The sequence below is a fragment of the Columba livia genome, chromosome 27, assembly GCF_036013475.1.
Source record: "Columba livia isolate bColLiv1 breed racing homer chromosome 27, bColLiv1.pat.W.v2, whole genome shotgun sequence".
Classification (NCBI taxonomy): Eukaryota; Metazoa; Chordata; class Aves; order Columbiformes; family Columbidae; genus Columba; species Columba livia.
The window spans coordinates 1,752,172-1,767,224 of record NC_088628.1 but is presented as its reverse complement, the minus strand read 5'-3'; the positions used below and the strand labels follow the sequence as shown (position 1 = coordinate 1,767,224).

Below are 15,053 nucleotides of genomic sequence, written 5' to 3'. Positions count from 1 at the left end.
TCTACGCTAAACCATCTCATTTCAAAGGTGAACTTGCTTGGGCATGGATATTGAACTAGATTATCTTGAGGGCCCTTCCACGCTCAACAACACAGCTCAAATTCTACACTGCCTAAGGGAATCTGATCAGCACCCTGTCCTACCTACAGTAATCTCTGTAAGTCACAAACTAGACTTGGCAAAACATTCAACTTAAACCCAGCAACTGTATGGAAGGATCAGTCCCTTATTGAATGTACACGTTGTCACTGAGATGCTCTAAGAGGAGAAGGGACGCGCCAGGTTAGATGCAGAAGTCCTTCCCGCTCAGTATTCTTTCTCGTTTAGAAGCAGGCGCGTAAAGAACGATACGTTGGAGCAGGGTGTACGTGGAGCAGTTGTCATCAGTCGATAACCTCCCAGCGTCTGGCACTCCGGGCTTTACTGAGCTGTAGTTTCCACCTGGGCCATCAGGTTTAAGAGCCACCGATGGACCCGTCCTCCAGGAATTAACTTAAGCTCTTTTTAAAGCTATTTATACCTTCACCAAATCCTCTGAAATCTCCTGGCAGTAAGTTCCACCATATAACTATTTAAAAAAGGAAACAAAACCCTTGCAAATCCTTCTTTGTTCCAGACCTACTTGTATTTCGGCAGGGTGCACTGTAATCTTAGCTGCTCCTCTTCAGAGGAGATGTCTCCTGGAGAAGAAGAGATGGAGAGCAAGGCAATATTCTTGCTTTCCAGGAACCTCCCTTCCCAGCTCCCATGTTGTGTTGTTTCCCATCAGCAAACGAGGTTTCTGTCTTGAAAATAAAACAACAACACACCCAACCATTTCTGAATCCCTCGTTCTGTGTCCCACGGGGACTGTGCTGCGCCTGGAGATCCGTCCCCTCTTGCTCAGGTGCCAAAAAGCGTCACACACAGAGGTCTGAGCATCTTCAAGGGAGTTCCAGCACTTTTTAAAGAAGCCAGCTCAAGAGACAAAATGAATCCACTTAGTTCCACCAACAGCTGGTAAAATTTAAAACCAAATAATCTGTTTAGTTAGCGAGTCTGGCAGCTGTAGAACAGGGGCCACACCTCAGCGCACGCCATCGCCTCGTTAAACTGACGCCTGACCTCTGCGGACCCTCTGCTAAGCCAGAAAGCACCGCAGCCTGTACGCTAAAACCAACCCAGATACAAAGGGAACTTCCAAATGGTTTTATTGTAGCCCTTGCGTGGCTGAGCTGCCCTCCAGCGGGACGGACTGCGTGTCATCCCAAAGACACGGGATGGAGAGAACCGTGAACCCCGGAGAACGTGCTCACTTGACAAGATCCTTCACGTACTTCCAGCCTTCCGCGGTGTATTCACAGGCCCTGGTGGGAGCTACAGACAGGGCGGACATGACTGTCTGCACTCCTGCAAGGAAACACAGCAGCGTCAGCCCAAGAACAGCGCCATTCAAACCAAACTTCCTAATATTATTCTAGCATTGCAGATCTCTTTAAACATGGAGGGAAAAATCCAGCTCCATCTCAGCTTTCAAATACACCGAGGCCTGAATGATCCTTGGTTCAAGTACAGGTTTATTGTCTCAGTAGCATTTGTGACACAGAGAAATTCCAGCTTCGGTATAAGCTACATCACCCTTGGCCCCTTGCTCCTTTCACAGTTTGTTGAAAGTTATTTTACCTTTGTTCCAGGAAGCCGAGGGGGAAAAGTCCAATTTTGGAGTGGGTGGGAGCTGGAAAGAGAGAGAGAAAATATCAGCACTCGAGGGGTTTCACGTATAACAGAACCCACATCACCTTGGAGAAGCCTCTTGAGCTCATCCCAAAGATACCCGAGTGCATACTCTCCCTAAATCTCAAAAGGGATCAAACATGAGGCTTAAAGTCTGGACTTTGCTCTTCCCCCCAGTATAAAGTGGGTACAGAAGTGGTAACTTATCACTTGGGTGCTCCTGAGAACTCATCTCCACGCCTGTCTCCTCACAGTTACCTGTTAGTTTAGAATACGCTCTAATATGAAAACTGCTTTTCAAACTTTGAGCAAAGAATCCTCTGGTTCTGAGGATTTTAAACACTAATATCTACTCAAAGGGCCTCTTCAGATGAACTGTAAGCAGCCTGAGAAATGAGGAGGAGGATCTTTGCATTAATTTTTTAATAGCATGTAGGATCCTTCAAAAGCAGCTTAGGAATAGCACTACCTAGCGAAGTATCTCGCAGGGCATATTTGCAATCCCCTAGTTACCCCTTCTCCTTTGAAACAACATCCGTGAGCAACGTCTCTCCCCTAAATTTAAAATTTTATCCTCCTTCCATTTCAATCCTCCTCAAAATATTTTCAACATGAAATCCAGCTTCAACAGCAAAACCCCTGCCAGCGTTACTGGAACCAGAACATCGCCCCAGTGTTTCCTCCTCCTCGTTCAAAGGACGTGTTTGTGCTGCTGGCTGCTGCCATCTGCGCAGCCCTTACCTCCCAGCCTACGTAACTTGTCCACTCGTGGATGGCCGGCGGCAGCGCCGCTCGAGCTTTCCGGAGAGCCTCAGCGCCCTGTGCACCGCTGCCCAGCAGCCCCTGCTCGTACACCACGAACACGGCGGCTCCAGCCACGCTGCCCTTGACGACAAACCTGAAAGAACCGAACACCACGACAGTTCAGTTCACAATACGATTATCACAGTATCACAGTATGTTTGGGATTGGAAGGGCCCTGGAAAGCTCATGCAGTGCAATCCCCCCATGGAGCAGGAACACCCAGATGAGGTTACACAGGAAGGTGTCCAGGCGGGTTGGAATGTCTGCACAGAAGGAGACTCCACAACCCCCTGGGCAGCCTGGGCCAGTGTTCTGTCACCCTCACCCCAACAAGTTTCTTCTCAAATTTAAGTGGAACCTCCTGTGTTCCCGTTTGAACCCATTGCCCCTTGTCCTGTCACTGGTTGTCACCCAGAAGAGCCTGGCTCCATCCTCCTGACACTCCCCCTTTATATATTTATAAGCATTAATAAGGTCCCCCCTCAGTCTCCTCTTCTCCAAACTAAAGAGCCCCAGCTCCCTCAGCCTTTCTTCATAAGGGAGATGCTCCACTCCATTAATCATCCTTGTTGCCCTACACTGGACCCTCTCCAGCAGTTCCCTGTCCTTCTGGAGCTGAGGGGCCATCAACGCACCCTGGGAGCTGTGACCATCAAAGGGGGAGCGTCCAGAAAGAAATCACAAATACGCTGCCGTAATGTCTTATTGCAGACAAAAAGCGGCAGAAAAAATACGTAGCTACCTTCCTTTTTCTTCCTAGCAAACTATTCCACATCAACCCCTTGAAACCATCCCCATCCACATTTTATCAGGGACGGTTTTCAAGAAAAAAATGAGAAAGTATCAGTTTTTCAAGCCTGAGAATCACTGGCATTTCCTTTGATAAAAGGAACTCAATGATTTCGCAGTGGGTTTAACATCCCTGTTAGTAATGTGGTTCTTGCTGCCTTGTTAATAAGTAATGTGATTAATCTGACAGACACCAGCATCTTGTTAAGCTCATTACAGCCCAGTTAACACCTGGCCAGGCCTGTTCCTGCACTGCCCAGGCTCCTAAAGCTCCCCACAGACTGCACGGGCTGCAAACACCACTCTGGATGGGCAACCTGCACAACGGGAGACAGAATATTTGACCTTTAGCTACTTTTTCATTATAGAGACCTGGGGAGACTGACTTTTTCAAATTCACAGGGCAGAGTGGTTTCCCCTTTAAAAAAAACTACAGTACACCTAGGGGAACAAACAAACAAACACACACACACACATAAACTTGCCCGATGCACTAATGCAGCAGAACACTGACAGGTACCGCCGTTGAGAGAGGCAGGACAAAAACATCCATGTTCTCACACGTATTTTTGGGAAAAGGGATTTCTGTGTTAATGCTGCTCTCCCAGGAGCCCCTTCCCGCCCAGCGCTGAGGGGGCTGCATGCCCAGCTCCGCAGGGCTTCCCCTGGGCTGTGTCTGACGCGTTCCCGCCGCCCTGACCAGGCGGTTCCTGTCAGCCGGACATGGCGGCTGAGGGAGGTCAAGGGCGCAGCGCTGCAAGGCCGGGCGCCACGGGAGCAGGCCCGGGAGAGCCGGGGGACGCGCTGTGCGCGGGGGGCCGGGCCGGGCGGTGCATGCGGGCCCGGGGGGGGCCGGGCCGGGCTATCCGGGCAGCGCGGCCGCGGGGACTCACTTGACGGCGGGGAAGAGGCGGGCGGCCATGACTGCCGCGGGGGCCTTCGGGAGCCGGTCACGTGGCCGGGGCAGCGCGGCGGCTCCACCTATCGCAGCCCGGCTCGGCGGTTGCCATGGCAGCCGGGAGGGCACTCGGGGGGAGGGGCCTCGGGAGCGCAGGGGCGGGGGGGGCGGGGCCATCGCGCCCCGCGGTTCCCGGGTCCCAGCGCCGGTTCCCGCCCGTTGTGCTCGTGTCGCCGGTTTCCGCGCTGCCCGTCACGTCCCGGCGGAGCGGGCCCGGCTGCTGCTCGGCCGGGGCTGCTGGGACCGGCTCCATCCCGCCCGCTGCTCCGCGTCCGCCCCGCGCAGCGACAAGTGCCGGTTCTCCTGAGGTGCGGCTTCTTTTGGGGTTAACGTTGTCAGCTGGGAGCATGAGAGCTCCTTAACTGAACGTTCCGTAAGGTTCGACACGAGGGGTTTTTGCTCCTGTAGACTAGAGAGGACTCGTGTTGCATAGAGGTTGGGTTCAGAGCTCTGGGAAGTGCCAGGGAAAGACCCTTTCCCTTCCCCTTCCCCTTTCCCCTTTTCCTTTCTCCTTCCCCTTCCCCTTTCCCCTTTTCCTTCCCTTCTCCTTTCCCTTCCTTTTCCCTTTCCCTTCTCTTTCCTTCTCCCTTCCCCTTCTCCTTTCCTTTTCCCTTTCTCTTTTCTTTTCCTTTCCCCTTTCTTTTTTCCTTTCCTTTTCCCTTTCTCTTTCCTTTTCCCTTCCCCTTCGCTTTCTCTTCCCCTTCGCTTTCCCTTCCCCTTTCCTTTTCCCTTCCCCTTTCCTTTTCCCTTCCTCTTTCCTTTTCCCTTCCCCTTTCCTTTTCCCTTCCCCTTTCCTTTTCCCTTCCCCTTTCCTTTTCCCTTCCCCTTTCCCTTCCCTTTCCCTTCCCTTCTCTTCATCTCTTGTGTTTATTGTTTTAAATAGAGCTCGTAACCTTTTAGACTTTGTACACGCTTACATAAAATTTGGCCCCAACCCCCTGGCCGGGGTTCCCTGTCGTGTTCAGAAACCATCACGGTTCTCAGGGCGAGCGCGGTTCTCTTTCTTCCTTAATCCTAAGAAAATCCAAACAGGTTCAAAACAACACAGTTGTTGTTTCATTCACCTTGAAGCAAATCTTAGATCTGGGTCCCCTGTTGGTAGAAATAGATACAATGAATAGAAATAGAAGAGTTCCCAAACTACCTGCAAACTTCTCATCTTGAGGAATACCCGCTGTATTATCTCAGAACCTTCCAGGCGCTGAAGTTCGTTACGTGTTCCCATTTATTTCTGGAGTCGTCGGCTTGAACACTCCGCTTTGTTCTCCACGAGCTGGGGGATATGAAGGCGATTGGGACGGCGCTTTGTGCCGCGGGGGTCGTCACCGCGCTCCTGGCTTTCTTCTGGAAAGACCCTTTCGACCCAGGTGGGCTCAGCAGAGGGCTCGTTCCAACAAAATCGGTCACATTAGAGATAAAGGCTCCATTTCCAAGCTCTGATGGGTGGTCTCGTTCCTGCCCATAGTCCCAGCAGGCTGGGGGGCCCCAAAGCGACGCTCCAGCCCCAGAAATAGAGGAGCTTGAAACAAAGAGGAAGACAAAATGTTCTAACAGCATTTACAAGGGAAAGGAAATTACCTGTACTTTGCCACTGCCTTCCTCTTGGTTTGCCTTTGATCACAAACTCCTCGGGGTCAAGATCCACCTTTATAGCTGTGCAGCTGCACTCGTGGCTTCTGGAGGTCAATCCTCGTCTGCTTTTAGAGAAGCATCGAGACCTTTCAGCGCTGACCCCTCCGCTCCAGAGCTCCGCCAGTCGCTCGGGGCGGCGCTTCTGCTTCCTTCCCTTACTTCTGTATCTTTTATTCTCTTTCCCATGAATAAGAGCGCTTGGCCGGCGCCCGCGTCCTCCTGACCGGAGCCAGCGCGGGGATTGGGGAGCAGATGGCGTATCATTATTCCCGCTTTGGCGCCGAGATCGTTTTGACGGCGAGGAGGGAAGCCGTGCTGCGGGAGGTAAAACTGCTGTGGGTGTATGTCCCCAGGGTACACTGAACCTGCATCCTTCTACGAGTTACCTCTGTTTAACTGTCCGGTTAAACAACGTCTGGATGCACAATCAGCTCCCCATGGTAGATTTAAAGTGCCTCTGTCCAGAATTGGCTTTCGGTGACTGTAGTGCTGGAAAAATCAGTGCTCTTATTTCTAGTTGTTTCCCCCCACACTCTATATTGTTTCATCTATGGATGTGTGTTCATTTTCAAGGTGGCAGAAAAATGCAAGACGCTTGGAGCAAAGAAAATACTTTATATCCCTGCAGATATGTCTTCCCCTTCAGAGCCCGAGAGGGTGGTGCGGTTTGCTGTGCAAAAGCTGGGTAAGCTAAGGAGAGAGAACAGACTTTGCATTATTTGATGTCTTAATTACTTCATTATGCTCTTGGTTTTCCTGATGTGGGTGTGTTAAGAAACAAGTGTGTGCTGGGACCAGGCCGGCAGCCGTCAATTCACACCTTTCTTTTAAACCTTGTGCTGTTCCTGATGCTTTTTGCACATCATTTTTTCTGTTACAAATAACTTTGGAAGTCTGCAAAGCACCTTGGAGATGGACATATTGAATGTATCTTCATGGTAAAGCACTTCCCAGCCTCCTGAGGCTGCTGGGTCCGGCCCTGCCGCTGCATTCCGGAGTCCCTTGGTTGGGGGGTGGCCTCGCTTTACCTGCTTTTCCTCCCCCCCGCAGGGGGACTGGATTACCTGGTGCTCAACCACATCGCTGCGAACCGGTTCCAGATGTGGGATGGAGATGTGGAATACACTCGCCGGCTCATGCAGGTGAAACGGCTCAGAGAGAAACCAGGGGCTGCTCGTTGGCTCTCGGAAAGAAATCCGTACGTTAAAGCCCAGGAATCACCTTTGCTCTGACTCTTCTCCATCGGAAAGGCCGATGGATGCGCCGTCTGTCCCCATCCCCACAGAGATTATTCTTCTCACTATTTGTTTGAAAAAGCAAACCCAAGCCGTGCTCCTTTCCCTTCCTCACCACCTCCCCGGCTTGCTGGCTCGCGCTGACCTTCCTCCTCAACTCTTTTGCTCCTTCCATTTCTACTTCTGCCGTTCCAGGTGAATTTCTTCAGTTACGTGGCCCTCGCAACGGCGGCTCTTCAGACCCTGGAGAGGAGCAACGGCTCCCTGGTGGTCGTTTCCTCCCTCACAGGTCAGTGTCTTCAAGTGGCCGCGTGGCAACGATGGTTCCCAGCACATCGTGCTTCTCCGCGTCCTCCCGCCGTGTGTTTAGAGCGGCGAGCGCTGGCTGCTTGTTTCCTGCGACACCACCCGCGCTGCGCCGCTTTGCATTCCCTAACTTGGCTCTTCCCTCGCCAGATGTGTTGGCGTGTGATGGGATGTGACCACGATCCACTCTGCAGGTGGATCGTCACATTGGGCTTTTCAGCCCGGCGTGTGACCTGTTTACTGCGCGACTTAGAAGAGATTTCCTCCCCTTATCCACATACGTGGTGGCTCTTGTGCTGGGACGTGCTCGCACAAAGCGGCGTCATTTTCCAAGCGTCTGTGTGACTAGAAATAAACACCTAACAGAACAGGGGTTGATGCAGGATGGCAAAGCCAAAGTCTCTGCCCACACTTCCTCTCCTTACAGCCACTTTCCTGGTGTCTTCCACTCTCTTTCTCCTCTCAGGACGAATACCCACTCCCTTCACCACTTCTTACTCTGCCTCCAAGTTTGCGCTGGACGGATTCTTCACCTCGCTGCGCCACGAGCTCACCATGCAGAAGAAAAACGTCTCTGTCACCCTGTGCATCCTGGGCCTGATCGACACCGCCACGGCGCTGGAGAACACCAGGTGTGTATTTGGAGGGTACAGGAGTCGAGAAACACGCACAGCGACTGTATTTAGGACTGTGTGTGCATCTGTTTGGATGTGCAGCCCTGTAGGACTCGGTCTGCACGGTTCAAAGCACACCAAGGACTGACCGGCTCTCTTTCCTTCCAGGGGCAAAGTGTACATGACGGCTTCTCCCGCTCCCGAAGCCGCTCTCGCCATCATCCGCGGGGGAGCCATGCGGGTGCAGGAGCTTTTCTACCCGTGGTTGCTGCAGCACGTGTGCCAGCTCTGGGTTCTGTTCCCGAGTAACCGCGACCAGGTTTTACAGAGTTACTACAACTACAGCAGCCCGTAAGGACGCTCGGTCTCCTCTCCCGTCCCGCATCCCTTCTCACCGCGTCCCGCGGAGCTGGAGCGGGTGACGACGGAACCTTCGCCTTTTCGTGAGGCTCTTCTTGGTGTGCGTCCCCTCCCGCTCCGGCCGCAGCTCTGACACCGGGCAGCTTGTCCCCCTGTCCCCGTCTCAGCCGCCACGTCTCGCCTGTTCAGCCTCACCTGCTTTTACCCCGCGGCTCCTCCGCTCCAGCACACCCCGCGATGTCCGTGCACTCCACCGCTTCATTGTTTTGTGCATTCCGCGAACCTCCTTGCTTCCTATAAATAGAATTTTAACCTCTATTTTAATTAAGCTAATTTGTAACGTGTTGCTGTCACACGTTGAAGTTCCCTTTGTCTCCATGTATAAGCTTTACCCAAGAGCGGCTGCAACTAACGCACGAAGGAAAATCCCAGTTACTCAGCAAGTAAAACTTTTATTAAATAAATTTAAGATTTTTTTTGACCAGAGTGAGGAATGTGACATTGACGAAACTTGTACCTGTAACATTGTACAGTCACATCAGTAATTGTGATGGAAGAAACCGCTTGTTTTAAACCAGCTTGACCTGCAATTTCCCAAGTCCTTTTATTTTTTCCCATTTTGCAGTTGTTGGTCTTTTTTTTTCCTTTTTTTTTTTTCCAAAATTAGATTAAACTTCATGAAATTACTTGTAGCAGAAATAAAGTACATTGTACAAATCACATACATAATAGATGTTAAGTATAAAAATGGTATTTACAATACGTAAACATGGACTATAGAAACACACGGACTCGCGCAGCTTCGCCCATCGACTCCGCATCGGGTGCAGGGGGCGGCTGAGGTGTGAAGGTACTTAAAGCACCTCAATTCCCCCATTTTGCTTCACTATCCATTGCATCAACTTCTTTTCCACCAACCAACCCTCTGACCACATTTAAGCGCAGACGCACACACACACACACACACACACACACACACACACAAGGGAATGTTCTCGGTACATTACCAAACTCTGCAATATTGAAACTAATGATTCAGGAGGTTTGCGGGGCTGGTTTGTGTTTGTTGTTTTCTTTCCTTATTTTGGTCGCAACCTAAAGAGACTGTTTCAAGTCGTTAAAGGGATGTGCCTCGTCAGTACGACACCCCCACCCCCAGGGAGCTTTAAATCAAGCTCTGAGCTACGTTCTGTGTTTAAGCGTGTATATCTCTATCTATATATGCCGCAGAATTTATAATCCGTGCCTTGGAGGGGGCGGTGGGTTTACAAACCAGAATGGCGACCGTCCTTCCACCGCGCCGTCCGTGTGTCTGCTCGGGAAAGCTCTGCAGAAGGTGGAAGGGGCGAGTCCCCTTGCTCAATTCAGATGGAGAGAACGTCCCGTTCGTCTGGGAGTCACCGCTGCCCGCTCCCCAGCGCCGGGTCAGTGCTGACGCGGGGAGGCAGCTCTGTCCCTCCGCTTTGGAGCTCGCACCTGCTCACACGCATCTTCTCTTGCCGCGATGGAGAAAACGCTCCGTTACCGTGGAGAGCTACGGAACACAGACCTGCGCCCGTGCGGGGAGGCCGGACGGCTCCTGGAGGCGAAGGGGCTGGTCTCCTGTGCCTTCAGCCCGACGGAGGAGCGCTCAGGATGGGCTTTGGCACCGCACTCCAGGAGCTTTGTCTGCAGAAGCCCTTGGACTGAGCTCTTGAGATCCTCAACCAGGCCGGCGCTCCCGTTGGTGGACGAGTGAATTGAGCTGAGCAGCCGGCCGGGCCCTAATCCTGGAGGTACGTCGGTATCTTTCTTGCTGATGCTGAGCAGAGAGATGCTCTCTGTCCATCCTCTCAAAGCGTTCAGGCCTATCTGAGAAGACACTGTTGTAAAGGCAAACCCTTAACTTCCAGTCCCTCTTGCAAGGAGTCAGTCTCTGAATGGAAAAGTTTGGTCCTGTGAGCCACTTTAAAAAAAAATAGAGACTGTGTATATATATATATATATTTATATTTATCTGTGAAAGGGCCAGGAGGGAGGGAGGGACAGAGCTACGTTTCCATACATCACTGCGGTAACCCAGAGACACAGCGGTGGGTTTTCTTGGTCCATGTACTCCAGGCACACCCCGAGAGGAAGAGTTCGGGTCCCCAGGGGCTGCTGGTTTTCTGGTCCCTTTGCTATGCACCACATTAGCAGCAAATACACGAGTCCATCGCGGCAAGAACCGTCCTGCTGGGCAGATATTGAGTCTTCTCTTTAATCGCATGTTTTTGGGAGGAGGGCAGGAGGAGGATGGGGTGGGGAGCAGAGAAAGGAAAGAAGTGGTGTCAAAAGAGTTGATAAAGTTACTGGCCTCTCTGTAAATCAACCTGAAGCAGAAATTCTTCCTCTGGGCTTTCCCTTCACCTGAATAGAAAGGGAGGAGGGAGGGAATTGGGAGATTAGGAGCTATGCAAACCTCAGACTCTGAGTTGCTTAAATATGGAGGAAGGTGACCCCAAGGAGAAGGGACCGGGACCTCCCTTGCTCCCAGCGCTGGGGACAGAGCGGCTCCCACGCCAGGCAGCTCCTCTGGGGCCTGCGGTCCCACCTCATCCCTGCTCCGTGATCCTCGTGGATCGTGGGATTTCCCCTTCTCACCCTGGAAAGCATCCTCTGCAGACTCGGGGCACACGGAACCATTGGAAACAAAGCTGTTGGCTTTTAAAACCCTTTTAGGCGCCGTCAGACTGAAACCTTGCTGAGACCACAGGCGTGATGTGAACCCATCTGCTTGTCAGGGCCCTGAGTGCACTAACGGGTCTGAATGGCCTTGAGCAGCCTCACCTGTGGCTTCTGCCCATGGACCAGCTCAGGGCTGGTGCTCCAGTCTCCACCTGTCCTGGCCAGGGATCTTATTTTCTGGATTCCAACCCTTGCATTGCCTCCCTATGCTGGTGTCAGTTCTGCTTATTGTTCTCATTATAGACCTGCCTGGCATTCACTGGACTATGTCTGACCTTGTTTACCTTCACCAGATCCCATCCTAATTTTGACCTGCAGATTCCAATCTCCAGCTTGGCCTTGGGCCTCTGCCACAGACTTGATGATGACTATCTAGACCCTTGGCTGGACCTGACCACCATCTCCGGGCCTGTCTGTGTCCCCGCGTTCAGCTCCGAGCTCCCACCCCATGGGAGGAACCATGCCGCGATGGCGCCAGCTTTACCTGCGTTGCAGAAGCGACTCCTGCTTGCTCACTGCTGACAGTAGGGATGGTTCGCATCCTTGGGTCGTTTCAACTGGACCTTCAAACGTTTCATACCAATCTGGAAGCCGTTCATGGCCTGGATAGCAGTCTGTGCACTGGATGGGTTGTCAAAGCTTACAAAGCCTGGAAGACAGGACGCAGGCATGGGTAATAACATTTTTGGTGCTGTGCCCAACGCACGAGCGTCCTCGTTATCTGTGACGCTTCCCTTGCCCGCTGGCGTCGGCACTCACCAAAACACTTGCTCTGGTTGGTGGCACGATCCATGAACACCTTGGAGGAAATGATATTGCCAAAAGGCAGGAACATCTGCATCAACTCATTGTCTCCAAACTCCTGAGGGAGATGGTAGATGAAGAGATTGCAGCCTTCAGGACCTGCAGGCACGGGGGCAACGGGGAGGGACAAAACAGAGAGCCCCAAAGGGGAAGAGAAATGGGCTCAACTCAGCGCAGCACTGGCAGAGAACCCGAGCACTGTCTCCTGCTGCCTCGGCCTCCCCTTGCTCGTCTCCATCTCTGGCCCACCAAGAGTTCTGAGGGCTCTCTGAGAGCAGCCGGGAGGCAACATGCAGAGCCAGAATGTCACAGCTTGCCCAGTTCTGACACAGGGCGCTGGACACAACCCTCTGAGTGTCTGGAGGAGCTGAGGTGACAGCCCCTGGTTCACAGCTCTCCCGGTGCCACGGGAGCAGCAGACGCCGCTGTGTGAACGTGCTGCTGCCCACAGCTCTGCAGCAGTTGCCTTCAGCCCATGGGCCACAGCCTGCACGGCCACACGGCCAATTGACGGGCTGACCTGGTCCTGCCTTCCCCTTCCCTTGGTCCCCGTGAGCGCAGGGAGCTGCTGTACACCTGCTGTACAAAGCAGGAGCAGACAGCCAACGCCTTCGCCTCCAAACTCCGTCCAGGCCAGTTTTGAAATAAGCCAAAAAACAAACTCATGAGGCTGGGAAGGCCGAAGAGAGAGGACAGCACATTGGAGAGGCTGGTTTGATTGGTACCAGTGTGGTTCTCGCATTAGCAAAGCTGGGGAGGAAGGGCTCTTTTCCTTGCCTGCATAGGGAAGGTGCTGACTGTACCCTTTGGTGTCAAAGCTTGGTGTTGTAGTGCTTGTTGTCCCCTTTGTATTGTAGTTAGTATCTGGCCAGGCATGAGCTCAGAAAGCTTGCACGACATGCATCCTGTGAGCCCGTCCAGTGCAGTCACTGCACAGACACGGTTGGTTCCATAACCTCCAACGTTCAGGATTATCAGGGACAGACATTAGCGCTGTCTCTGCGGTTTGCGGTGCAGACGAGCTGCACAAACCCCTGCTCCCCCCCGGCTGGACACGCGTGCCCGCCCCGGTCCTCACCTTCTCGCTGCTGCTGCTGCAGGATGGGAGGTGGCTGAGGGATGCTCTGGGCAATGGGGGTGATGGTGGTGGTGGGGTACACGGCTGGATTGCGAGGAGACAGAACAAACCGCTTACCTGAGGATCTGCTCAGCCACACAGGGGCCTGGGGGAGACAAGGGAAGCTGGTACCTGCGTACTGCTGGACTCCTGTGAAGGCTGGGTGCAACGTCTCTGCTACCGAAGGGCTCTGGGCTGCAGAGAACAGCATCGTCAGCACAGCAAAGGGAACCACGCGCGTTCTGCCCCTCTCTCCCCACCCTCCTGCCAAGTGAGTCTCAGTGCCTGGCAGGTACAGAGCTAGAAAAAGTGTCCTGTGTGGGGAACCCAGTCAAGAGGAGCTAATTGCTGTTCCTGAAGTCTCTGGGTGTTTTTCAGAGGTTTGGTTGGGGGGTTTTCCTGCTCCCTGTACCTGAGTACGGCACAAGGCCGTTGGTGTAAACTGTTTCCAAGGTTGGATGCCCATTCGGGAACGGTATCACTCCGGTGAATCCATTTGAAATGGGTGCCACCAGTCCCGGCATGGCTGCTGTCCCCAGGAGCGGCGGTGAATGTAGCCCTGCAGAGCGACAAGAGAGGAGAGGAGAGGAGAGGACACCCCATGAGCGCAACCTCCCTGACAAAACCGCTCAGTGTGAAGCTTTTAATCTCTTCTAGTTGGCATGTGGAGGTGACAGCCTGGTGCTGGTGACAGCCTGGCGCTGGTGCCTTCCCAAAACGAGGAGCAGCACCGGTGAGAATAACACGTGCAGCATCGCTGCTCCTGGCTGCTGTCAGAGCTTTGGGATGGAACATTTCTAATCTGGGTTTGTACAGCACCTGGCATGATATAGCCCTGCTTGTGACAGGCGTTCACATCCAATATGCATTATTACTGATATTATTACTGTGGGATGGTGATGATGAATAATAGCGCTGCTGTACTCAGAGTCAGGTGCAACCCTGGGAACCCGCGTCCTTCTCGCTGGCAGCGCAGGACTTGCCGAGCGCAGCCCCTCACCTGATGCTGGTGCGATGGGAGCGGCCGGCAGCCCGTTGAGACTGACGGCACCGATCTGCTGGATGTGGCACGGGGAGAAGGCGACGCCGGGGCTCAGGTAGCTGCCGTGGGAGGTGGAGAGAACCGTCGTCTGCTGCTGCATCAGCTGCAAGGCAGGAGCAGCAGTCAGGGCCCCCAGCTGCCCAGCGCTCGCTCCGCTCCACCGGCGGCTCCGGGGCTTGTTCTGCCCGTCTCTGCTCCCTCCACCGCTCCTGCGGCACCCCGATCACAGTCCCCACCACCCTGCGGGGCACAGCGACTGCAGCACCCCGACCGCAGCCCCCACCGCCCCGCCGGGCACAGCAACTGCAGCACCCACCGCCCTGCTGGGCACAGCGACCGCAGCACCCACTGCCCTGCGAGGCACAGCATCCACAGCACCCTGACCGCAGCCCCCACCGCCCTGCCAGGCACAGCAACTGCAGTACCCACTGCCCCGCTGGGCACAGCGACTGCAGCACCCACTGCCCTGCTGGGCACAGCAACCGCAGCATCCTGACCGCAGCCCCCACCACCCTCTGCCAGGCACAGCAACTGCAGCCCCCACCACCCTGCTGGGCACAGCGACTGCAGCACCCACTGCCCTGCTGGGCACAGCAACCGCAGCACCCCGACCACAGCCCTGAGCTCCGCCACTTCTCCTGGGGCAGCACCAGGAGTGCGGTGACAGCTTTGCCTTGAGGAACAGGGTTCCAAATCCCTCTCCTCTTGCCCAGCCTCAACAAGGAGACCGTGCTGCTGGGAGACACGCGGAGCTCACTCGGGTACGCACACAACCATGCGGGGGACAGGGAGGGAAACTGTTGCTGTATGAAATTGTGAATGCAAGAACCAATGCCTGCGATGCACCAGTTCACCCCAGCAGCGCTCAGTCCTCTCAGTCTGATTCGAACATGTACGTAATTGTTAAGCTGCATCTCCTGGGCCCGTGAGGAACCTCAGACGCAGCATCTACCACTCCAAGCCCTGCAGCACT

The 15,053-nt window shown here is 53.8% G+C and overlaps 3 protein-coding genes across 11 annotated transcripts in view; 1 reads left to right on the top strand and 2 right to left on the bottom strand.

Moving 5' to 3' along the window:
* Positions 1-1,173: 1,173 nt before the first annotated feature.
* MICOS13 (mitochondrial contact site and cristae organizing system subunit 13) lies at positions 1,174-4,332 on the bottom strand. Its single transcript, XM_065042206.1, has 4 exons — positions 4,200-4,332; positions 2,455-2,611; positions 1,663-1,714; positions 1,174-1,389 (listed from the first exon to the last, which is right to left on the bottom strand). The coding sequence occupies exons 1-4, from the start codon at positions 4,226-4,228 to the stop codon at positions 1,292-1,294; spliced, it is 336 nt and encodes a 111-aa protein (XP_064898278.1). The 5' UTR covers positions 4,229-4,332; the 3' UTR covers positions 1,174-1,291.
* A 41-nt stretch (positions 4,333-4,373) lies between these two features.
* Positions 4,374-8,897, top strand: HSD11B1L (hydroxysteroid 11-beta dehydrogenase 1 like). Of its 4 annotated transcripts, XM_005511614.3 has the most exons (8): positions 4,374-4,572; positions 5,453-5,631; positions 6,090-6,220; positions 6,470-6,581; positions 6,947-7,038; positions 7,327-7,420; positions 7,904-8,069; positions 8,220-8,897. In XM_005511614.3, exons 2-8 carry the CDS (start codon positions 5,547-5,549, stop codon positions 8,404-8,406), a joined length of 867 nt encoding a protein of 288 aa, XP_005511671.1. In that variant the 5' UTR covers positions 4,374-4,572; positions 5,453-5,546; the 3' UTR covers positions 8,407-8,897. The 4 variants fall into 4 exon arrangements, 3 of the variants coding, with proteins under 3 accessions (XP_005511671.1, XP_064898263.1, XP_064898264.1); XR_010468230.1 differs by lacking the exon at positions 8,220-8,897 and having other exon boundaries at positions 4,389-4,572; positions 6,947-7,094; positions 7,904-7,919; XM_065042191.1 differs by lacking the exon at positions 6,090-6,220 and having other exon boundaries at positions 4,389-4,572; positions 6,947-7,094; positions 8,220-8,739.
* CELF5 (CUGBP Elav-like family member 5) overlaps positions 8,844-15,053 on the bottom strand; it is a 27,381-nt gene continuing 21,171 nt past the window's right edge. For 4 of the 6 annotated variants that reach the window (XM_065042186.1, XM_065042189.1, XM_065042190.1 and 1 more), the window contains 7 exons: positions 14,039-14,183; positions 13,451-13,597; positions 13,171-13,233; positions 13,000-13,083; positions 11,877-12,020; positions 11,602-11,766; positions 8,844-10,647 (listed from right to left, as the gene is read on the bottom strand). In XM_065042186.1, the coding sequence (XP_064898258.1) occupies positions 11,630-11,766; positions 11,877-12,020; positions 13,000-13,083; positions 13,171-13,233; positions 13,451-13,597; positions 14,039-14,183 (720 nt within the window). In that variant the 3' untranslated portion in view covers positions 8,844-10,647; positions 11,602-11,629. Of the gene's footprint in view, positions 10,800-11,601; positions 11,767-11,876; positions 12,021-12,999; positions 13,084-13,170; positions 13,234-13,450; positions 13,598-14,038; positions 14,184-15,053 lie in introns of all 6 variants that reach the window. The other 2 variants (XM_065042184.1, XM_065042187.1) reach the window with 1 other exon arrangement.